This window comes from Entelurus aequoreus, linkage group LG10 (assembly GCF_033978785.1).
Source record: "Entelurus aequoreus isolate RoL-2023_Sb linkage group LG10, RoL_Eaeq_v1.1, whole genome shotgun sequence".
In the NCBI taxonomy this organism is placed as follows: Eukaryota; Metazoa; Chordata; class Actinopteri; order Syngnathiformes; family Syngnathidae; genus Entelurus; species Entelurus aequoreus.
In genome coordinates this window covers 23252974-23277973 of record NC_084740.1, presented here as the reverse complement: position 1 = coordinate 23277973, position 25000 = coordinate 23252974, and the positions used below count along the sequence as shown (strand labels likewise).

The window sequence follows — 25000 nt, the reverse complement described above, 5'->3', positions numbered from 1 at the left end:
ACACTAATACTATTTCAAACTGTCATGATGCGTCGTTTTGTTTTATGTTATTTGATTAGTGCCTCTGATCAACATTTAGAAGCAGGTGTGGAAATCAGTGCTCAGCTGCAGGGGTAAAGACAACTGCAAGACAAACTAAAAAGGAAAAGGAATCAAAATAAGAGCACTGGACAGGAAGAAAATACCAAACATGGGGAAAACGTACCACAAAACCAAAACAGTCATGATTCTAGTTGACTTGGGCCCTGTTTACACTGCACACCGAATCTGACTTTTTTTGCCCTCATGTGGCACAGATCTGATTTGTTTGCCAGTCTAAACACTCCGTCTTTTGGCATCAGATTCAGGCCACATTCGATTAGAATCAGATTTTTTCAAATGTGACTTCAGTCTAAACGCAATGCGAACTGAATGTGACTTTTTCGTCATCTTTGGCTGAGCTACGTCACTCGTGTGCGCCGGAAGGACACAGTTGCCAGCGGATTTGGATATTTCATCACAACATCCTGTTTAGTGAGCAAAGTCTATTTAAGACAACCAAATTTCCGGTGCATCACTTGTCAATAGTGCGCAAATAATAGGCTATATGTAGTATATGAATATATATTTCGATTCCGACGAAATAGCAATTGTTGAAGGACTGGAATTGACACTGTGGCATATTTGCTTACATGTGAGTTGAAAAATAAAGCTCCCGTAGATCCACGCTGATGTCTGTGTCTCCTCTACCTAAAATATATTAAAAGATTACAACCCTCCCAAATATATGACACAGTATACATCCATTCATACATTATATTACTTTAATTTACTTTCACGTGAAAAAACACATTTTTAAGGTGTTGTGACTTTTATTTTATTTTGTAGTAGTAGCAACTTCCTCCTGGTCAACTTCCTTTGCTTTCACTTTATCAAAACGTGCACGCAAGTGACGTCGAGGCACCAATGGGGCCACATTGGGGCCACATTGGGGCCTGTGCGTGTTTACACCGGAGTCTATCACAGTCAGCTGGGAAAAAATCTGATTTGGGCCACATTGGCCTGCAGTGTAAACATAGTCCTGAGGAGGTAGTCCAAATTCCCAATTTTATTGGAATCTTATCCTTACAAATGTGACTAAACGCAATGTGACCTGCATGTGACTTTTTCGTCAGCTTACTGATGTTGTTGTTGTTGAAAGGAAACACGAACGTTGTGATGAGTCTGTGAAATGAATATGCTTAAAATGAGTTAAATGCATAAATATTACATGTTATTATGAATGTGTCTGTTACTACATTACATAAATACCGTATTTTTCGGAGTATAAGTAGCTCCGGAGTATAAATCGCACCGGCCGAAAATGCATAATAAAGAAGGAAAAAAACATATATAAGTCGCACTGGAGTATAAGTCGCATTTTTTGGGGAAATGTATTTGATAAAACCCAACACCAAGAATAGACATTTGAAAGGCAATTTAAAATAAATAAAGAATAGTGAACAACAGGCTGAATAAGTGTACGTTATATGAGGCATAAATAACCAACTGAGAAGGTGCCTGGTATGTTAACGTAACATATTATGGTAAGAGTCATTCAAATAACTATAACATATAGAACATGCTATACGTTTACCAAACAATCTGTCACTCCCGATCGCTAAATCCCATGAAATCTTATACGTCTAGTCCCTTACGTGAATGAGCTAAATAATATTATTTGATATTTTACGGTAATGTGTTAATAATTTCACACATTGGTCGCACCCCCGGCAAACTATGAAAAAAACTGCGACTTATAGTCCGAAAAATACGGTACTTAGGGCATGTATACAAAACGTTGACAGGGGTTTTTGGAGGTGTTTTCGAAGGCTTCATAGGCGGAATAGAGCATTGGCTCCTTTGTTAGCTGACTTTTGCCAACGTTTATTTACATGTTACAATGCATTAAGTTAAAGTTAAAAAGTTAAAGTCCCAACGATAGTCACACACACACTAGGTGTGGTGAAATGATCCTCTGCATTTGACCCATCTCCTTGTTCCACCCTCTGGGAGGTGAGGAGAGCAGTGAGCAGCAGCGGCCGGGCTCGGGAATCATTTTGGTGATTTAACCCCTAACTCCAACCCTTGATGCTGAGTGCCAAGCAGGGAGGTAATGGGTCCCACTTTAATAGTATTTTGGTATGACTCGGCCAGGGCCAGTCTCAGGGCGGACACTCTAACCACAAGGCCACTGAGCAGGTTAAAAACAGAAAAAAAATATGAGTTCTTTTCTTACATAAGGAATGGGAATGATAGGCAAAATTCCCCCCCAAAAAGTGCAGTTCCTCCTTAAAGACCGGAGCGGGGCCACAAACAAAATCTTGTTTAGGGCCCTAAGTACGCTCTGGACACGCCTCCAGACAATAACAGGACACATAAATATATACAAACAACCATTACACTAATAGGGACACCTATGGATAATTTAAAACATCCAATTAAAAAGTGACATGCAGGTTTTTTGGGTATTTAAGAGGAAGCTAGAGTACCTGGAAAACATGCAAACTCCACACACCCTTATGTGGCGCCATCATGAAAGAGTCAAGAAAAAAGCAAAGAACACGTGCGATTAATGGTTTGGATGCTTGCTGAGTCTTTTGAGGCGTGTTTTCCATGAATTCATTTGCACTCTACTCCTTTAAAAGAAGGACCACTAAGACAACAATACGGATACGGATAGAAACAGAATGTGGACCTTGGAGCCCGGAGGAGCGGCCAGCCCCAAGAAGGAGTAAACAGCGTTGTCTTCCTTGGCATCAAAGAATGTCTCATAGTCCTGCGCACAAACAAAACCGAACGTTTTAACATGATTTTATCCATGAATTTTAAAAAAAATAATGCACTAGGCAGATGTGTGTGCAGGCTGACCCCACAGTAGCTTTCTTCATTGAAGATCTGAGGGGGCAGAGGGATGCCATTGGAGGGTTTCTTCTCCTCCGGAACATTCTGCCTCATCCACATGCGGTTCTGCTCATTGCAGGCGATGTCCAGCTGAGCGTACTCCACCTTCAGCGCCTCCAGGAAGGCCACCACATCTTGTTGCTTCTTCTTGATCTGGGAAAAAGAAGGTAAAAACTCACGTGGGTCCAAGTCTGACCCAAAATAACAACTGTATCAATGGGGAACAGAAGTCTAATGATTAAGATTGTGTTTGTTATCCCTAACATTCAAATTCACTCCTATATATTATAATGATATGAATTACTGATTAAGAACACAACGCAGACATCAATACAAAATAGCCTTTTACCTACATAAAGGTACTGTAATAGCTAACTGCAATCTCTTTGAGAAAGGCTTATTAAATATTAATTTCATCATATATTTTACATTTGACCACCTGAATATGGACTAATTGTGTCATCATACCTACTCATTAACAGAAATAATAATAATAATAATAATGGATTAGATTTATATAGCGCTTTTCTAGACACTCAAAGCGCTTCACAGAGAAGTGAGAACCCATCATTCATATTTACAACTCATTCATTCATCATTCATTCTCCGGTGTGAGCGGCACCGGGGGCAAGGGTGAAGTGTCCTGCCCAAGGACACAACGGCAGCGATTTTGGATGGTAAGAGGCGGGGAGCGAACCTGCAACCCTCAGGTTTCTGGCACGGTTGCTCTACCCACTACGCCATACCGCCCCAAATGTGGCACATTTTCTTTTATGGTACAAATAAAGGCTCTACACTGCAAAAAGTCAGTGTTCAAAAACAAGAAGAAAAAATACAAAACATTAGGGGTATTTTATTTGAACTAAGCAAAATTGTCTGCCAATAGAACAAGAAAATTCGGCTGGTCAAGACTTTCCAAAACAAGTAAAATTAGCTCACCTCAATGAACCCCAAAATACATTAAAATAAATATATTCTCACTAATAACAAGTGCGATTTTCTTGGTAGAAAAAAAAAAGAGACCTATTTCCTCAATATGTCGAAAAATATTCTTAAATTAAGTAAATGCTAGTGCCATTATCTTGACATTATCTCGGCATCATTTTTTTTTTCATGCTTGAAGTAAGAAATTATTACTTTAAAAAAGTAGTTTTATACTTGTGTTGATGACACAGCTTTGCATCAGTTGATATTCTAGTTTCAAGCATTTTTTACTCAATATAGGTCATCAAATCTCAGCAACAAGCTGCAATATCTTACTGAGATCATTTAGGACCAAAACCCTTAAAACAAGTAAAACACTAACATAAAATCAGCTTAGTGAGAAGAATTATCTTATCAGACAGAAAATAAGCAAATATCACCCTTATTTGAGATATTTAATCTTACTTAGATTTCAGTTTTTGCAGTGTAGCTAGCTAGCTAGTTTGCTAGCTAGCTACACTGTAGTTTGCTAGCTAGCTAGCTACACTGAGGGGTAGCTAGCTAGCTACCCCTCAGTGTACTAAGGGATAGCTAGGTAGCACTAGCAAGCTAGCTAGCTAGCTAGTTTGCTAGCTAGCTTGCTAGTGCTAGCTGCGCTTGTTTGAAATAAGTTTATTTCACATATACAAGAATACAAAGACAAATAAAATGATCAATCAAAAAGATAGATACTTCATTAACCTAGAGAGGGAAAAAAAGATACATTTACAAGTTTCAGGGAAAGAGCTAGCATCCATCCTGCTTCCTATTTTGAATACTGCAATTAAGATATTATTTGTCACTATAACAAAACTATAGCTCTTTATTATAGTGCAATAATTATCTATAACTATCTATGTTATGGATGGATGGATATTATATAGTGTGTTTATGCGATATTTAAATTACGCTTTGTTTACCAATTATCCAAATGGAACGCGTACACAATATTCCACACATGGTGCCAATATTTTGTGTTAAAAGTATTGTTTATATGTCAAGAGTGTTGGAATTAGCTTTATGGATTACAGCGATGAGGGGCATTACGCAATTTCAAGTTTTCTCACGGCGGGGATCGAACAACAACGCACACCAGCCAAGTGGGGCACGAATCAATCGGTACGTTTGCACGCACACATTAGTCTGATTACTGCCATAGACAGTTTGTCTACGTGGGATCCTGGAGATGTGGTCATGTCGCTTCTGTCCGGAATGAGACTTGTTCTTGTGAGCAATGCTTTAATGGACTCTGCTTCCAAACATAGATCCGTGCCAAATTGTTGCAAGGCGACTGTCTGGCATTGCACTTTCAATTTTACGGCGTGGTGTGTTGCATTCAAAGAAAGTTAAAGAGAATTAAAACTTACCGCAGTGGATCCCGACGAGGTGGCGAGGAAGACTTTGATGACCATTATGTTGCTGTTTTCCTATTAGCCAAGCAACAAGTATAGGTTCTTAAAGATGGTAGCCTCCCTCCTCTATTATTAGAACAAACACACACACATTGCTGAGGTTATTTTTGCCTGCAGGCCCCATCAGTGCAGGATTGGTGCCTTGCCCTCAAGAAGAGCAGCACTGATTGGCAGCTTCAGCTGTCCGTCGGCCAGACGACAGCTCCTTGCTGGGCATACATGGACGGAAATAGCAACAGTTTTTAGTTTCCTAAGTAGATAAGAGACCCTGAAGTCAGGGACTGTGTCAATTTATTAGTTCAACTGGAGCATCGCCAGTGACCGGGTCTCACCTTTTGTCCATAAGGGTTTTCAACCCGGTCGTATTCAGGTGTTTGTCAAACACACAAAATTAGCTATTTGAACGAAATGGGTTGTGGTCAAAATGCAGAAAGTTGTATAATTTTTTGACAAAAAATGAGCAATCAGTTCTTAAAGGCGTTTTGCTTAACCGCGGCCATGTTTTTTGTAATCATTCTCGTTCAAATTTTACACACATGTGCATACCAGTCCCCTAAAAGGTGTGTATCTAATTTAATTTACCTAAAGTTACAGAAAATTCCTAGCCAAATCACCAAAATGATTCCCGAGCGCGGCCACCGCTGCTGCTCACTGCTCCCCTCACCTCCCAGGCGGTGGAACAAGGGGAAGGGTCAAACGCAGAGAGTAATTTCACCACACCTAGTCTGTGTGTGACTATCAGTGGTACTTTAACTTTAAATTTTGTGGAAAATATTAGTAAATACAACAGTCGGGGTGCAAGTTTTGTTTTATAAGAAAGAAGAACACAAGCAAACACAAAATCGAAACGTTTTCTTTGTAATACCTCTCATTAGCCATGTTTAAATGGACATAAATCATATAAATAAAGGTCCAATTAGATTAAAGATGCTACATGTCAATCAGAAGATTCTGACCCCATTCCGAACAAGAGGGGTGGTTTATGCTGATTGTTATTCCGAACTGCGTCAATGTACAGATCGGATAATTTCTCCATGGTTAGGGTAAATTCAGCTTTACTGCGCCTATTTGCTACATCAGCCGGGTGCTCGCCGAGCGGCAGACAAGGTGGGAGGGACGCAGATTTGTTCTCTTGTGACACAACTTTGTTGTTAGAAATGTTAATAGGACTCAGGATTGTTGAACGCCTTGATAGTCGAACAGTTAAGAAACAGAGTTTTACAAACAAGTTTGTGAAAATAACCATTTTAAAAATCTAATAAAAAGGTAGCGTGTGAGGAACAAAGCAAATTAGTTGAGAACATGCAGACAACATGCTATTTGTTTACGACATAGGCAAAAGTAGTTTCCACTATTTCCTGATTAAACACGTTATGCATATATTCCAAGAATTTATTTAGTGTCCATGTAAACAGTGGATTGGGAATTCCGTTCAACCAAAGTTTAGATCTGATTGGAGAAATGTTGTGCATGTAAACATAGTTGACGTATTGGTTTAGAATTTAGCGTAATAAATCCGACAACTATAACTGTTTTGACTGTGACGTAGGGATGAAAGTTGATCAAACGTGATAGACCTGTCAATATGCATTCAGACCCTGCTTACCTTCCAAGACCTGTGCTCAACCAATCACACAACCAACGTGTGTGTGCATGTGTCATTTTACCATAAAAAGGTAGAAAGCTATTGGGAAACTTTTGCATTACATTCAAACCACATTTATGCCAGATTTCTGCCAAAAAAGTACACTTGGGTTCAGTTTGGTACGGACTTTCCATGACTGCTGTGGAAACAGAGGCCAGATGAGATCAGATTTGCTGTACATATATATAATATACTCTACATGCATACACATATACCACAAAACATATATGGATGTAAGAGGAGTTGCAGTCAGACCCTAACTATTTGGGGTTTTGGTGCTTTGTTCACGGGCTTCTCTACAGTACCTGTTCTTTTGTCTACTGGTCTTGAACTTGTCAGCTTCAAGTCACCAACTCAAGTACTTAAACTCAGTCAAGTCCTTAGACTACTCTACCGCTGAGGTACTACACAGCATTTGGCAAAGGTCTGCCATAGAGTCCATATAATTTGACAGTAGCAACATTCAAACTTTCACTGCTCTTTGTCAAAGCGAGGAACCCCTATCTTAAATATCCAACAAGGGGTAGTTGAGGTAGACAGGTAGAAACCATTCGTACAACCAAATACTCAGGAATTATTGTTCAATGCCAATGAAGTCCTATAGATTTCAAAGAATACAAGACTTAAAATGGCTGAGGTAGCTAAGAATATGTACACTGTTGGCATAAAACTGATCTTCAAAGACCATCGCCCGGAAATAATATTGAATAACCTTAAACATGAGGATTGAGGTAGTTGGTGTCAAAGGTCATCATCAACATATCTATCTAAAATATGCGACATCTCAAGCTAGCCATTACAATCAACCTACATTGTGACCTATTCAGTCAGTGATTGGTGTGCAGGTGTATTCTGTCTAGTTTGGTTTGAGTTCAGGTCGGTTCAGATTGAATTCCAAGTCTGTAAAAACTGATCCTTCCAAACATCCTTCCAAACAGACCGCTGTTAAACCAGCTGTTGTAAAAATGTAAGACAAATACTCATCCGTCGAGTATTAAAACCTGCAGAGCTTACTTACTCGCATACTTCAGAGACACTAAGTTTGGACTCAGGCAAATCGGAGACTTCCTGTGACACAAAAGACACCCCTTCGGGTTGGGGTGTCTCAAACCCGCATGGAGAGCTGTCTTCTATGTAATCCGATCTCCAAGCTGGTGAATTTCCTGAACACGATTGACTAAAAGACTCTGCCTTCCTCTGTCTCTGAAAGGCCTTGTATTCATTCATGTCCACACCGCTGTAGGCTGGTCTGCCCTTATGTAGGTTCTCAATGACCGGTGAGAATATGTATTGCCGTCTGTGTCTGGTCGGTATCTGTGGGAATCCTCCTCTATGTCTAGGCGGTGTTGGGATCCAGACCACCTGTTTTTCTTGCTTCTCTGGCTGCTGAACAACCACCATGTCTGGCTTCCTTTCTTCGATCACTTCCTCAACATATTCCACCACAGGCGGATGACTGGGGATTTCTTCAACCACTGGAACCAATCGTTGAATGGATACGTCAGGGCTGATTATAGCTACAAAGTGCCATACAAGTAACGGATACTCGTCTTACCTGGATATTTGTTGGTATCCTCCGGCTCTTTTGGATCTTCCAGAGAGGGCGGCGGTAGGGGCGGCCCGTAATCCTGTCTCTCAGGGATCACCGAATGAATGACAGGTGGCTTCTCCTCGGGTTCGGACACTTCCGACTTGACGGGATTCTCAGTCTCGCTGCAGGACGCAGAGACAACATCGGTCTGGACCATCTTGTTCAGTTTGCCTGTGAGGTGAGAAATTAGGTCAGTCGGATTAGACTGGCAACTCATAAGGCAAAATTGCCAAGTCATCATGTTACTATACCTTTCTTTTTTGGTTGATTACCGAGTTTATGGGCATAAATATTGTGTGTCTCCAACTCTCTTTTTATGTCCTGTTTAAAAATACAGAATTGTGTAACTCTGACTTTTGTTGATGCATTCAAATGATCCTTACAAGATTCCACTTACCCGAGTTTCCTTTTTTAACTCGAAAACTTGCGTCTGCAAACAATACGACGTCTTCCTGGCCACGCTGATCTTTTTGTGTTCCGATGTCGCTTGCCGATTGAGGGAGCCACGTAGAAATTTGTTGCACTTCTCCAAATCCTGCAGCAAAGACAGAAAGGCATCACGTGACTTTTGTTGCACTTTTAACATGTAGTTATGACTTGGTAATGCATATCCAGATTTTGTAGCCCCTTTTTATCCCCCGGCCAAGTCCTTTATTAGCTGAACCACTGACAATTTAAAACGAACATAAATGCCTCAATTCGTGCTTCTGTTCAATTAAAGTGACTGTCTGCAACCTTAAAGAGGAACTGCACTTTTTTATTTTATTTTGCCTATCGTTCACAATCATTAAGAGACGAGAACACAGGTTTTTTTTTAGTTTTTTTGGGGGGGGAGATTTTAAAGATGGTTAAAAACGCTTGCAAGATGCGGCTAATGGGAGTCAACGTTGTAGCCTCCAAAGCCCTCTAAAACAACTTCAAAACCCTCCATCAACGTTTTGTATACACACTGCAAGTATATATATAATGTAGTAACAGACATGTTTATAACAATATGTAATATGTACAATATTTACAGTATTTTGATTATTTTAATCACTGATTTTTTTCAGTGCATTGATTTCTGTTTCCATAGTAGCGCACTTCCGACAACACGTGTCCTAATTCCAGAAACAAACACGTGTACAGTAGGGATGATGCTCTAAACCGGTTTTCCCGGTTGTTCGATAAGAAAAGAACCGAGTCCTCGGACTCGTATCCCTTTTTGAGAACCGGTACCCGTTATCGAGCCCACTATAGTAAAAAACAACAATAAAGAGCCTGAATGGATTAATCTGCTTTGGAACTTTATTAGATGTCTTGGATTGTTTGTTAGCTGTCTTCCTGTGTGTGTAGTTAGTATGTTCCAATTGCAGCAGAAGTGCACTTTTTGGAGAGCTGTATTATTTTCAGTTTTGTGCCCAAGGGACTGATTTTATTTAACACTACATTATTATTTATACACCTATAGTGATCACAGAGACAGGTTGTTTTTGTGTTACTGTATATATTTGTTTTTCTGAAAAATCCCACTTAATATACTTTGGGTAACAACATTCAATATTTGTTTATTTTATTTTTTTAGGGGGGTAACAGTCAATATTTATTTATTTTATCTTATTTTTTTCTTATAAAATAAAAGTGAGCTTTTGTTAAACCAAATATTGTGTTTTTTTCCATATACAACAACCTATCTGGATTCGATAAGAGAATCGATAAGGAATCGGTTCGATAAGAGGATTCGATAATAGGCTCGAACTCGATAATTTCTTATCAAACATCATCCCTAGTGTACAGTAACAGATTCAGTAACAAACAACGAAGACGACTATTTTTGGGCAAATGAGGATTCACAATCTTATCTTTTTGAAACTGAATATATGGAGGAAGAAGTACTGGTTTTAGAAGCGAGCACGAAAGAAGGGTGAGACGCTGGAGCAGACGGAAGCCGATAGAGTGAAGTGAAAGTGACTCGAAGCTGCAAAATGTGGAATTTAAAGCCATGCTATTTTGACACAAATGGAATGCTTACCCAAATAAACTGGAAACAATGTCCCCAGGCAGCTGGACCAAACGCACAACTGTCCATCGAGTGAGTCACACTTTATATTAATCATGATACACACAGCACATCATGCATGTTATTACAACTACAGTACATACACTGACTGGCTAGCTGTGTACCAACAAAACATGAAATGTGGGCTAATACTTTACATATACTATAATATGATTGTTCATGTTTTTCAGTCAGTACAGATTAGTGTCTTATCGCATTGTGTTGTGCATGTTGAAAAACGTATTCGGGTGTTACCATTTAGTGGTCAATTGTACGGAATATGTACTGTACTGTGCAATCTACTAATAAAAGTTTCAATCAATCAAAATCTTTTTGTAGCTAGCTTTTACGGCTAGCACCGAAAAAGAAAAAGAGTTCCTCGGTGTTCGCTCTTACAATAACAATGTCGTTACAGCTTGGTTATTATACAGGTTACGGAACATGAATGAAGTATTGTTAATGGTTTTTGAATGCATTTTTAAAGTGATCCAATCCTATTAGGTGCATTGCTAGTCACCAAGAATGAGCCGATTTTTACATGTTAGAATGCAAAATTAAAAAAAATAAAAACCTTTTGTCTTCTTGTCTCTCATGATTGTGAATGATGGGAAAAATTCCGGAAAAATGGCTGGTCTCCTTTAAGCCTAGAAGGCGCTAACTTTAAAAAAAGAACATGATATCCCGCCCCGTTCTGGCTTTGAGCACCTAACCTACGACCCACGTAACACACACACAAAAACAGTTGTCAGATAATGATAGCAATTTGGCAAAGTTTAGCTACTAACGTTAGCTATTGAATGTGTAGCTTTTCGAAACAACATAAATGCTTGGGCTGCAAAGATTAACCGATAATTTTGTTTAGAAAAAAAGCTTTGATTTATCTTCTGTTGCTTCGAATAATTGTTTAATGTGTGTAAAAAATAAAAATGTATAAAATTCAGACCACATGGATTGCCGTGACTTAAATACGCGGACATAGTTTCCGCACGGCTTCTACAATTGAGCGCACATAACAGTGGCAGTGTTGTTTTATTTAAACTCATGCACACATGTTTAAACTTAAAGGGCAGTTTCAATGTTGATGACAGGGCTCCATATAAATTATTTTAGTAATCTATCAAATAGTTTGTTTGATTAATCAAGTCATTGGATAAAACACACTTCATAGCCATAATGCAAAAATTGATTGAAATAAACTAATGTTTTCCTTCCATAACCTTCATTTTTTTTCTTAAAAATGCACATCATCACAATTGTCATTTCACTTTTAACCTGTGCGCATTAATAAGAATAAACAAAAAAAAACCTCAGCTGTTCGTCACCACAGATTACAACTAGAGATGTCCGATAACGTCGGCCTGCCGATATTATCGGCCGATAAATGCTTTAAAATGTAATATCGGAAATTATCGGTATCGGTTTCAAAAAGTAAAATTAATGACTTTTTAAAACGCCGCTGTACGGAGCGGTTCATATCCGGTAAAACACGGACGTCTAGTATACTCTGGACTGAAGCTGTGTGCCTTCATTGTTTTTGTAGCTGTTGTTTTGAGGCATGTTTAAAAAAAAATAAAAAATAATGCACTTTGTGAAAGTCAAAGTATAGTATTTCCCATAGTTGTAGTGGGTATTAGGATTATCTCAGGGAGAGCATGTCCCAAATTCCAAGCAGCTGTTTTGAGGCATGTTAAAAAAAAATAATGCACTTTGTGACTTCAATAATAAATATGGCAGTGCCATGTTGGCACTTTTTTCCATAACTGGAGTTGAAGTCGTTCTCTTATTTTGGAAAACCTTGTTTTTGATTGATTGATTTAAACTTGTATTAGTAGATTGCACAGTACAGTACATATTCCGTACAATTGACCACTAAATGGTAACACCCGAATAAGTTTTTCAACTTGTTTAAGTCGGGGTCCACGTTAATCAATTCATGGTAAAGTTACATTGTTAAATGCAGTGGTCCCCAACCTTTTTGTAACTGCGGACCGGTCAACGCTTTAAAATGTGGGGGGGGGGGGGAGACTGTATCCCTGCAGACTGTATTGATCTATATTGATATATAATGTAGGAACCAGAAATATTAATAACAGAAAGAAACAACTCTTTTGTGTGAATGAGTGTGAATGAGTGTAAATGGGGGAGGGAGTTTTTTTTGGGTTGGTGCACTAATTGTAAGTGTATCTTTTGTTTTTATGTTGATTTAATAAAAAAATAAAATTAAAAAAAATGTTTTTATTTTTTTAATTTCTTGTGCGGCCCGGTACCAATCGATCCATGGACCGGTACCGGGCCACAGCCCGGTGGTTTGGGACCAATGGTTTAATGCATCCAGCGGGGCATCACAACAAAATTAGGCATAATAATGTGTTAATTCCACGACTGTATATATCGGTATCGGTTGATATCGGAATCGGTAATTAAGAGTTGGACAATATCGGAATATCAGATATCGGCAAAAAAGCCATTATCGGACATCTATAATTACAACACACCAACACTACTGCTCTCGTGTGCTCTTTATTACTTTTATTCTTTGGCTTTTAACACTACGTGAGTTGTGTGGTCCTCTGTTGTCCTCTGTGTTTTTTAAAAAAAATATATATTTACTGTTTTAATTGGTTTTACCCTTTAAAATCATTTTTAATCATATTTATTTTATATTGTTTTGTTTCATATGTATTTATTTTTTGTTTTTGTTCAGTCATTGGTGGAGCTAAGGATGATATTTGAGTGTTGTTTTTGGTGTTGTTGTGCAGCACTTTGGAAACATTTTGTTGTTTAAATGTGCTATATAAATAAAGTGGATTGGATTGGATTGGATCTATTGCAAGGGCCGTGCGGAAACTACGTCCACGTATTTAAAGTTCCGGGCATTCTATGCGGTACAGATTTGATCCATTTTGTAAGTTACATGATGAATCGAAGCAACAGAATAAAAAAGGTTGTCTTTCCTAATCGAAATAATCAATTTAATCAATTAATTGTTGCAACCTTAGTTAAAAATGTGCATTTATTAGAAAAAATAATGAAGTTCATGGCAAGCAGAAAAAAATTGTTTATTTCAACTTTTTCCCGCATTGAGGCTATAAAGTGTGTTTATCCGATTACTCAAACAAACTAATCGATACATTACTCGATTACTAAAATACTGTAGCTGCAGCCCTAATGACTGTAAATTGGTAATTGCTTCTCTGGGACCACTTTTGGGTATGTGCCCGCGCCTCAGACGTGTGCGTGTTAATGAGTGACAGCCTGGACATTAGCCTTTTTTCTCCGACCGAAGAACACATTTTAGTCAATGTAATTACTCATTGTGAAAAACAGACCTTTTTTTAAATATATGTTCTTTTAATGGTAACAAGCAACCTAGTGGTGTTCTTCTGTTATATTTTTTTGGTTTGAAAATGTAACTTTGGGCAAGTTGCAAACAGTCACTTTAAAGTCAGAGTCGCTTAGTAGTCTCGAAAAACAATTGCCACGCACTCTTAATTATTAATAAAGTTATTATTTTTATTTTTTTCCCCATTTTTGGCCTTTTGCTGTCAGGGGTCCCCCACAGCGAGTCAGTTTTTTACACTGGATGCCCCTCATTAGGGCTGTGAATCTTTGACTGTACCACGGTTCGATTCAATATCGATTCTTGGGGTCACGATTTGATTCCAAATCGATTTTTTTTTTTTCAATTCAACACGATTCTCGATTCAAAAATGATTTTTTCCCGATTCAAAAGGATTCTCTATTCATTCAATACATAGGATTTCAGCAGGATCTACCCCAGTCTGCAGACATGCAAGCAGAGTAGTAGATTTTTGTAAAAAGCTTTTATAATTGTAAAGGACAATGTTTTATCAACTGATTGCAATAATGTAAATTTGTTTTAACTATTAAATGAACCAAAAATATGACTTATTTTATCTTTGTGAAAATATTGGACACAGTGTGTTGTCAAGCTTATGAGATGTGATGCAAGTGTAAGCCACTGTGACACTATTGTTAATTTTTTTTTTTTTTCAATAAATGTCTAATGATAATGTCAATGAGGGATTTTTAATCACTGCTATGTTGAAATTGTAACTAATTTTGATACTGTTGTTAATAATATTCATTTTTGTTTCACTACTTTTGGTTTGTTCTGTGTCGTGTTTGTGTCTCCTCTCAATTGCTGTTTATTGCAGTTCTGAGTATTGCTGGGTCGGGTTTGGTTTTGGAATTGGATTGCATTGTTATGGTATTTAAATAAATACAAAAAAATATATAGATTTTTTTAAAATGAGAATCGATTCTGAATCGCACAACGTGAGAATCGCGATTCGAATTCGAATAGATTGTTTCCCACACCCCTACCCCTCATCATCATCACCCTTATTATATTCAAGATTTACATGAGTTTTCAAATTTCGTAAATTTCGCCTATATAAAATAATTCATGTAAATTACAGCTTTTTTAGTATATAATTTATATCATTCTATCATCTTATACAATGATGGTCTTGCATAAAACAGGACCTATCATCCTTACCTTCTTACCTATTGGTGCTTGCTGTTTTGTAATTGGGTTTTACATAAGTCCCAAAAATTTTGAATCAAAACATGGAGGCATGGCCATTTGGAATTTGCCCAATTTGTAAGATTTTTCCATATATGGTATAAATTTACCAAAAGATCTTTGGGCAAGTCCGCCATTGTAGTCACTAAGTTCTTTTTTTTCTCTCTCCTGTTGTTGGGGCAGACTGGCTCGTACATGCACATGCATCCTCTGCTGTTGCCATTTCTAATACAAAGTAGCGTATAGCTCATACTTATATCTGTCAGCAGACTCCATTTGGAAGCGCGACAAAACTACAACATGGCTGACGGGGAGAAGACGGAGTCGAAGTGGAGGCACGTAAATAAGAAGAGTCGGCTTGAAGATGGTCTGCAAAACATAATCTATCTAAAAATTTGACAGAAGAACCACCATTACATGTTATGTAGACCAGTGTTTCTGCGAGAATGAATCGCAGCTGTGGTCTGTATGGGCCGTAGAGTTGTAATACACTTTTCCACCACTTGTGGCAGTAATGACAATATCAAACAAACAGAAGTAGTCTGAAGCTAAAGTCATAAAGTGTGTTTGCGTCAAAATTATGACTAAAGTGGTGAAGGTGTATTTTTATTAGCACTCTATTGGTCAGGATGCCACCCGAACGCCTCCCTACGGAGGTGTTTCGGGCACGTCCGACCGGTAGGAGGCCACGGGGAAGACCCAGGACACGTTGGGAAGACTATGTCTCCCGGCTGGCTTGGGAACGCCTCGGGATCCCCCGGGAGGAGCTGGACGAGGTGGCTGGGGAGAGGGAAGTCTGGGCTTCCCTGCTTAGGCTGCTGCCCCCGCGACCCGACCTCGGATAAGCGGAAGAAGATGGATGGACTCTATTTGTATTGACAGTTTAGGTAAAAAAATTATTTATTATTAGTTTAGTTTATTTTAGCACAACATAATTGTATGTAAATGTATTTTCACATCAGTTATTTGAGTCCTTTCTTATGCAGTATGTTTGGTCAGCTTTCTAATCAGCCTGACCTAAGCCTACATTTTGTGCTAAATTAATAATATTTGTGATCAAAAAATGGTTTCATATTATTTGACAAGGTTGTTTATACTGTTAAACTGTAAGTAGGTTTAAATAGAATTGAATATGATTAACATCAGAAGTAAGATTACTAATTGAGTGGGCCCCAGGCTCCTCTGTTGTGGAAAGGTTAAAAATCCCTGATGTAGACCACCAGGAAGTATTTTAAATGTAGAAAAAAAATCATAATATGACCCCTTTAAGGGCAATGGGCAAGGTGCCCCACTATATTCCATAAATGCCATTGTGGTGACAGATAATTTATTGAATTTCAAAATATTGTGCATATCCTCCTGAGAAGCAACATCCTCTGCAATGGACATTTGTTTTGGGGGGTTTTCTGCAACGTGTAACTCTGACAAAAGCAAAAGACCAAAGACAAATGTCCACTACAGTGGACGCTATGGAGTCATTTCATTTTTCCCTTTCGCCGCTGCGTGTGGAACAGGGAAACAGAATAGGGGCTGGGTGGGGTATTCTGAAAGTTGGGGTTGCTATTCTTCCCTGCAAGCTACAAATCAAGAAAGTACATCAGACATATATGGCAAACATAAAAACATATCTGTCATCTGGGGCTCGCCACTCTGAGGTGCGGGGGCTAGTGGACATACCTGTATGCGCCTGTCCTTGTCTTGCAGCTGCCCGGAGACTTTGTTCAGCTCGCGGGACATCTCGTCCTTGGCCGGCAAGGTGTGCTCCTTGACCACCCGCCGCTGGAGATGCTGGATCTTGTCTTTGACGTTGGTCAGCTCCTTCTCTGTCACCTGCAGCTTCCACGCCAGGTTGTTGCGGCAGGTGCGCGTTCCGCACAGCAGCTTTTGCAGGTCCCGGACCTCGTTGTCGTTCTGTGTCAGCACCTGGAGGACCCAAAAGAGATTGTTTGTCACATGCAGCGATTGTTCGCCGTTTTCAGACGGACCGCGTCTCCCACCTCGGAAATGCTATCTTCAGCGTCGTGGTAATTCTGCAGCGCCACCGTGTGGCGATGCTGGACTTTCTTTAACAGCTTGGTCTCCGTCTTGACCTCGATCAGCTGCAGCTTCAGGTCATAGTTCTGGTTTTTCAGATCCTTAATGCTGTTGGAGTACGAGGAATGGACCCTGGTCTTAACAGTGTTGATTGGAGGCAACGTCAGCTTTATTTCTGAAAAAATAAACTCCAAATAGTTCATAAGGATAGTGCGTGTTATGCTATATAGCACTATGGTTTGTCATATTTGAAAGTGTGTATTATAACTTTTTATTACACATTAATCACATGAATGAACTCGTTAATTTTGACAGCCCTTATTTATTTACATCCCCCATGAACCAAAAAGCACAACACTTAAAGGATGTCGCGATCAACATTTTCGGTCTCCGATCCCGATCCGCTTTGGAGTCCCCATTGACACTTTCACAATAAGTGATAGGACTGAAAATGTTTAGTGGCAAGTAACTAAAGTACTTATTTTATTCCATTTAGAATGTGCTAGTATTGTTGTAAATCCGATCATGTATTAAATGTGTGGTATTTAATACTACATATCATTTCTTTAAACCACTAGATCACAATACATAAACAAAAGCAAAAACTACTATTGGCTCACATTTAAATAATTTGAGTTATACCCTCAAAGTCTTCCTGTGTCCATCGACTTATTCCCTGACTTTGTAAACAATAACCAAAAAGTTGTTTTGTAATTATCAAGTACATACTGATACTATACTAGGTACCGATAGTATCGACATCTGGACACTACTTTACGTTGACGCGTTCGGTGTGTGTAACATGCTTAGCCATTCCTTTTCCTGTGTTCTGGCAAAACATGCACCCTCCTGGAATTCATGCATCTTCTGCATGTTTGTAACAAGGAATATGGAATATAATTATATAACTTTAGCTACACTGGGACACAGCTGTGGTAAACAGGTCAAATCCGATCTGTTAAAAAACGGACAAATATCGACCCCCGATCTGAAACAACACTGAACAGTTCTGCCTTGGTGGCCAACAGGGGAAAATGTCATAAAACGCCATAAAACACATTTTTAGAAACGCTTCAATGACATAAACACTGCAGGATCAAAAACAAATGCAAAAGGAAAAATGCTTAAGAAAAAAACAACAACCCCTGTGGAGGATGCATATATGTTTAAAAGTTATTTCTTTTTACATAGCCATGTTTAGAGTAGCTAGTACTTTTCCTTTGTATATTCTACTAGTTTATCTTGTGTTCAGAGGTCTGTTTTGTGTCTTAACCTTGGAATGTGAATACCTCCCCCACTGGTTCCTTATCAGTGTTGCGAGGGGGAGATGGGGGTTTTCTTTGTGTGAAAAGGATTTGGCTTTTCCGTTGGAAGGCCAGATCAACTCGAGTAGCCGATATGAATATATTGGTTAAGATGACCTCCTAAAGCTTTAGTAAAACTTGAAAATATTCCAATTCTGTCTTGATGGTCCTTCTTACTCAGCATATATGTCATCGAAAGAATTTGGGATTGACCAGTAACTTAGATTCCCTGGGAGGAAGAGCTGGTCCGACGCAACACCCCCTAAACACGTGATTAAGAAAAATGCTGCAAGCCAAGCTACCTCTGAGACAAGATCTGAGAAAGGTACCACCAAACACTTACTGACAATCGAGAAACTGTGCTGCCCAGGTTTTCCTATGATTTGGTTTTCGACAAAAATGCACACCATAACTCAAAAAAGCCAAACACCCACAATCGATAACTTTCATCTGTGATTAATCACAACTAATTATGAGTTTAACTAGGGCGAGCACCGCAAGGACCCTGTTTTTTTCTTCTATATGTTTAGACGCCATTTTAAGTTTGCTTAATGGTAAAATTGGCATATTGCAAGAGGGATGTTACAATATTAAAATTGAATATAATGGTTATCATTCATGTCACTGTATTGTTGATATGTGCTCAAAAAAAAGTTATACACATTGTTCAGATCTCCCTTTTAAGAGGGCAAAGTCCTACCAGGGTTTTTTTCTTCTACTAACTTGTCTGAAAAAGGCGAGGGGACTAGAATTAATGATTAAGAATGTATTCTACAAACAATAGCAATAGAATACAGGGCCCTAAAAAGTCTGGCGTGTTCTCTCTAGATTGTCCCTCTGTTCACATGCTGATTGATTGAGACTTTTATTAGTAGATTGCACAGTTCAGTACATATTCCGTACAATTGACCACTAAATGGTAACACCCGAATAAGTTTTTCAACTTGTTTAAGTCGGGGTCCACGTTAATCAATTCATGCTTTTGTCCAACAAAACCGAAAGTTAACCTAAGCGTGTGTTTCGGACACACACATTCGTCTCGTTCCTGGCACTTCTTCTCACCATCGAAACCAATTAAGATACTGTGCATGTATTTGCTAAGATAACAGGCAGTGAGACTCTCTGTGTATTCCACTCAGCTTTATGGTGGAAAATATTCTCCTAACAACACTAAAATCTTTTAACCAAGTTGTAATCAAAATAGTTATTAAATAAATAGACACACAATGTACTTTCTTGGAAGAAGAAACATTAAATGCTGTACTGGTTTCTTCAGAGGCATATATTTTATTTGAGTGTTTAAATATGTTTATCTTATTCTGTTTCAATTTGTAAAGTTTTTGGATCGTTCACTGATAAAGGCAAACAATTCCAGGTTCTGTGTGTATATTGTAGCGTCCCGGAAGAGTTAGTGCTGCAAGGGGTTCTGGGTATTTGTTGTTGTGTTTATGTTGTGTTACGGTACGGATGTTCTCCCGAAATTTGTTTGTCATTCTTGTTTGGTGTGGGTTCACAGTGTGGCGCATATTTGTAACAGTGTTAAACTTGTTTATACGGCTACACTCAATGTGACCTGTATGGCTGTTGGCCAAGTATGCCTTGTATTCGCTTGTGTGAGTGAAAAGCCGTAGATATTATGTGCCAATGGCAGTGCCTTCAAGGTTTATTGGCGCTCTGTACTTCTCCCTACGTCCGTGTACACAGCGGCGTTTTAAAAAGTCATACATTTTACTTTTTGAAACCGATACCGATAATTTTGAAACCGATACCGATAATTTCCGATATTGCATTTTAAAGCATTTATCGGCAGCCCGATATTATCGGACATCTCTAGTACTATCATACACGGTTTATCATTAATATAGTTTATTATTTCCTCCTTGTTTTTCCATTAAAAAATTATTATCTAAGAATTTACTTTACAGGAATTTGTTTTCGTACAAAATGAGCTAAAATCAAATTCAAATTAGATTTAAAAAAGTACAAAAATAATTTTACGTAAAAAAAAAAAAGGTGTGAACATTTTTTGTCATGGGGGGCCTCCAAATAAAATTCTGATTAGGGCCCCTATTTAGCTCGGAGCGGCCCTGCGTAGCAAAGTACGAAGATCGCCAACGAGAGGTAAATATTCATTTAACCCAGTACTTCTCAACTATTTTCTGTTACGCCCACCCTAGGAAGAAGAAAACATGTTGCGCCCCTCCCACAATCTGCCGCGACTTTGACTATAAGACTGTTATAAGTACACCTCTGCGTAACACTGTATCCTTATCAACATGAAAGAAAACTAAAAAAAAAAAGAAAAAAGAAATATAGGCAAAATGCATACATTTTCCAGAAATTACATTAAAAAAACCTTGAAAATGAAATCAAGTACACTCGATAATAATACATTCAAATTGATCAGCAACACAAATACTTAAAACACTTTCAAACCCTAAAACAGACCTGGGCAAATTAAGGCCTGGGGGCCACATGCGGCCCGTTAAGCTTTTCAATCTGGCCCGCCGGACATTCCCAATTAATTTTTTTAGATCTTTAAGATGGAAAGTGTAGCTGCCATTATGATGTGCAGTGATGTTTTCTAATGACCGTAAGTCTTGAACTACACAAAGTATTTCAATGGTTGGAATCTGTGTTTATGGATGATATACTAGTTACTGTGGTAATCTAATTAGTTACTATGATAATCTAATTAGTTACTATGGTAATCTACGTCACAGCAGCTCAGACGAGGCACCGAGCAGTGCGGGCGGGAAGTGTTTCCACAGACGCGGAAGGAGATTTTCACAACAAACTTCTAAAGCTTAGTGATATATGGGGACAGCGTGGCGAAGTTGGTAGAGTGGCCGTGCCAGCAATCGGAGGGTTGCTGGTTACTGGGGTTCAATCCCCGCCTTCTACCATCCTAGTCACGTCCGTTGTGTCCTTGGGCAAGACACTTCACCCTTGCTCCTGATGGCTGCTGGTTAGCGCCTCGCATGGCAGCTCCCGCCATCAGTGTGTGAATGTGTGTGTGAATGGGTGAATGTGGAAATACTGTCAAAGCGCTTTGAGTACCTTGAAGGTAGAAAAGCGCTATACAAGTATAACCCATTTATTTATTTATCATATATCAGATATATCAGAATGTAGGTGGGTTCATTTTGTACCCTTCGCGTTCATATTTCACTGTTTGTTGCGTTTCAGTTGATTGTAAAATATGTCCATCGAAAAAGGGTGTGACGTTCATATTTTGTCAATATTCAGTGTTTTATCCTTCATAGAAAAATGTAAAATTCCATTAAGTTTTTTTAAGGCGGTCTGTCATAACGTTTTTAGCATTCAATCAGACATTATTGTGAGGTTTTGTATTAGTGTTCGTAAAAATAGATATAACTGCCCCCAGACACATTTTTTTCTCTAAATGTGGCCCCCGAGTCAAAATAATTGCCCGGGCCTACCCTAAATTAAGAAATTAAACAATTTGTGCCGATTTTTTTTTATATAAATAAAAGTGAGGAAGTCAGGATTAATGGCTACAATGAGCACGTTTTGTAGCGCACAGCTTTTCGAAGCATGTTCCCGGAGGCCCCACTACTTGTGAAGGACTGATTTAAACATTTAATTTGTCATTTATATATAATTCGCATTGCATTTAAGCATGACAAACTAGCGCTGCAGCTATCGGTTATTTTAGTAATATATCCATTATTAAACACACTGAAATTAAAGCTGCAGGCAGCGATGGACGGGACCGACTTTGAGGGCTCATAAAATCCAAATCGAAGCAGTAATTAAAACTCTTTCATCAACTTTTAATCAGAACGGTTCAATCTCTCTTCTGTGCTAATTTGAAGCCGACACGACAAACGCGCTCAGAGGAGATAATGTTTGAAAAAAAGTGACTGTTTTTACTCAACTTTTGTTTTGAAGGGGGAATTGCAAACTTCCTGTTGATGGGTTGTCAGTGTATGAAGTCTAGGTCTAAGTGAGACCTACATACAGGTTTGTGTTTCATGTCTCTACGACATTCCTACTGGGAGTTAGAGGCAGTTTTGTCTGTGTTTTCTTCCTAGGGGGCGCTAGAGCGCAATTTTGACTTTTGGGGTTTGGTTTTTTTGATTAGATCGCAATTTTTGCCAGTCCTGATGTGTGTGTCCAATTTGGTGAGTTTTGAAGCATGTTAAGGGGGTCAAATTACAGCTCAAAGAGGCGGCAGTATCATAATAAAATGCTACAAATACAACAGGGTCCTCTGTCCCAAATGGACTCTGTCCCTAACTAGAGCGCAATTTTGAGTTTTGGGTTTGTTTGGTTTTTTTATTAGATCGCAATTTTTGCCAGTCCTGATGTGTGTGTCCAATTTGGTGAGTTTTGAAGCATGTTAAGGGGGTCAAATTACAGCTCAAAGAGGCGGCAGTATCATAATAAAATGCTACAAATACAACAGGGTCCTCTGTCCCAAATGGACTCTGTCCCTAACTAGAGCGCAATTTTGAGTTTTGGGTTTGTTTGGTTTTTTTATTAGATCGCAATTTTTGCCAGTCCTGATGTGTGTGTCCAATTTGGTGAGTTTTGAAGCATGTTAAGGGGGTCAAATTACAGCTCAAAGAGGAGGCGGTATAATAATGAAACGCTACAAATACAATAGGGTCCTCTGTCCCAAATGGACTCGGCCCCTAACTAGAGCGCAATTTTGAGTTTTGGGGTTTGTTTTTTTTGATTAGATCGCAATTTTCGCCAGTCCTGATGTGTGTGTCCAATTTGGTGAGTTTTGAAGCATGTTAAGGGGGTCAAATTACAGCTCAAAGAGGCGGCGGTATAATAATAAAACACTAGAAATACAATAGGGTCCTCTGTCCCAAATGGACTCGGTCCCTAACTAAGGCGCAATTTTGAGTTTTGGTTGTTTTGTTTTTTTTATTAGATCACAATTTTCGCCAGTCCTGATGTGTGTGTCCAATTTGGTGAGTTTTGAAGCATGTTAAGGGGGTCAAATTACAGCTCAAAGAGGCGGCGGTATAATAATAAAACACTAGAAATACAATAGGGTCCTCTGTCCCAAATGGACTCGGTCCCTAACTAAGGCGCAATTTTGAGGTTTTTTTTTTATTTTTTATTAGATCACAATTTTCGCCAGTCCTGATGTGTGTGTCCAATTTGGTGAGTTTTGAAGCATGTTAAGGGGGTCAAATTACAGCTCAAAGAGGCGGCGGTATAATAATAAAATGCTAGAAATACAATAGGGTCCTCTGTCCCAAATGGACTGGGTCCCTAATAAACAATGTTTCTGCTTGTCATAACCTTCATTTTTTTGTATAATAAATGTACAACATCAACATTGAAATTGCACTTTTAACAAAAATACAGACAACACCCACGCCGCTCTCATGTGCGCTCGATTGCAGAGGCCGTGCAGAAACCACGTCTGCATATTAATGGTTCCGGGCCCTCCATTCCTGCACGATTGCATGTGTTTATGTCATACTTGCCAACCCTCCCGTTTTTAGCGGGAGACTCCCGGTATTCAGCGCCTCTCCCGATAACCTCCCAGCAGAAATTTTCTCCCGACAAACTCCCGGTATTCAGCCGGAGCTGGAGGCCACGCCCCCTCCAGCTCAATGCGGACCTGAGTGGGGACAGCCTGTTCTCACGTCCGCTTTCCCACAATATAAACAGCTTGCCTGCCCAATGACGTCATAACATCTACGGCTTTTAGAGAGCAGAGTGCACAACTGCGCACGCAACAAGGAGACGAAGCAGAAGAACGAGGAAGTTACAGACATGGCGACGCCGTCGACGAGCAAGACGAAGAAATACGCTTGCAAGTTCCAAAACGAATGGAAACAAGAATTTCAGTTCATCCAGGACAGTTCGAAGGGGAAGGGGTATGTAATTATGTTGCCTGTACATTTTGTAAAACAGACTTCGCCATTGAACACGGTGGCCGAGTCATGAACGGAGGAGAAGTTAAACAGGACAATACTGCCATCTACTGGATAGCCCCTGAATACTGAAATTCAAGTATTTATTTTATTTATATGTATAATAAAATAAATACATATACATATATATGTATATATATATAGCTAGAATTCACTGAAAGTCAAGTATTTCATACATATATATATATATATATATATATATATGTATACAAAGTTTGGGGTCACCCAAACAATTTTGTGGAATAGCCTTCATTTCTAAGAACAAGAATAGACTGTCGCGTTTCAGATGAAAGTTCTCTTTTTCTGGCCATTTAGAGCGTTTAATTGACCCCACAAATGTGATGCTCCAGAAACTCAATCTGCTCAAAAGAAGGTCAGTTTTGTAGCTTCTGTAACGAGCTAAACTGTTTTCAGATGTGTGAACATGATTGCACAAGGGTTTTCTAATCATCAATTAGCCTTCTGAGCCAATGAGCAAACACATTGTACCATTAGAACACAGGAGTGATAGTTGCTGGAAATGGGCCTCTATACACCTATGTAGATATTGCACCAAAAACCAGACATTTGCAGCTAGAATAGTCATTTACCACATTAGCAATGTATAGAGTGTAT

At 39.0% G+C, this 25000-nt stretch overlaps 2 protein-coding genes across 29 annotated transcripts in view; both read right to left on the bottom strand.

Annotated features, from left to right (window-relative positions):
- Positions 1–5436, bottom strand: part of sh3bgr (SH3 domain binding glutamate-rich protein) — a 26715-nt gene extending 21279 nt beyond the window's left edge. For 26 of the 28 annotated variants that reach the window (XM_062060334.1, XM_062060338.1, XM_062060337.1 and 23 more), the window contains exons 1-3: positions 5253–5436; positions 2890–3075; positions 2717–2797 (exon numbers count right to left, since the gene is read on the bottom strand). In XM_062060334.1, the coding sequence (XP_061916318.1) occupies positions 2717–2797; positions 2890–3075; positions 5253–5297 (312 nt within the window). In that variant the 5' untranslated portion in view covers positions 5298–5436. The other 2 variants (XM_062060357.1, XM_062060362.1) reach the window with 2 other exon arrangements.
- A 1638-nt stretch (positions 5437–7074) lies between these two features.
- Positions 7075–25000, bottom strand: part of LOC133659326 (lebercilin-like protein) — an 18749-nt gene continuing 823 nt past the window's right edge. Inside the window, exons 2-7 of the mRNA XM_062062078.1 lie at positions 17118–17329; positions 16798–17043; positions 8931–9068; positions 8785–8854; positions 8498–8704; positions 7075–8417 (exon numbers count right to left, since the gene is read on the bottom strand). Coding sequence (XP_061918062.1) covers positions 7957–8417; positions 8498–8704; positions 8785–8854; positions 8931–9068; positions 16798–17043; positions 17118–17329 — 1334 coding nt within the window. The 3' untranslated portion in view covers positions 7075–7956. The remainder of the gene's footprint in view (positions 8418–8497; positions 8705–8784; positions 8855–8930; positions 9069–16797; positions 17044–17117; positions 17330–25000) is intronic.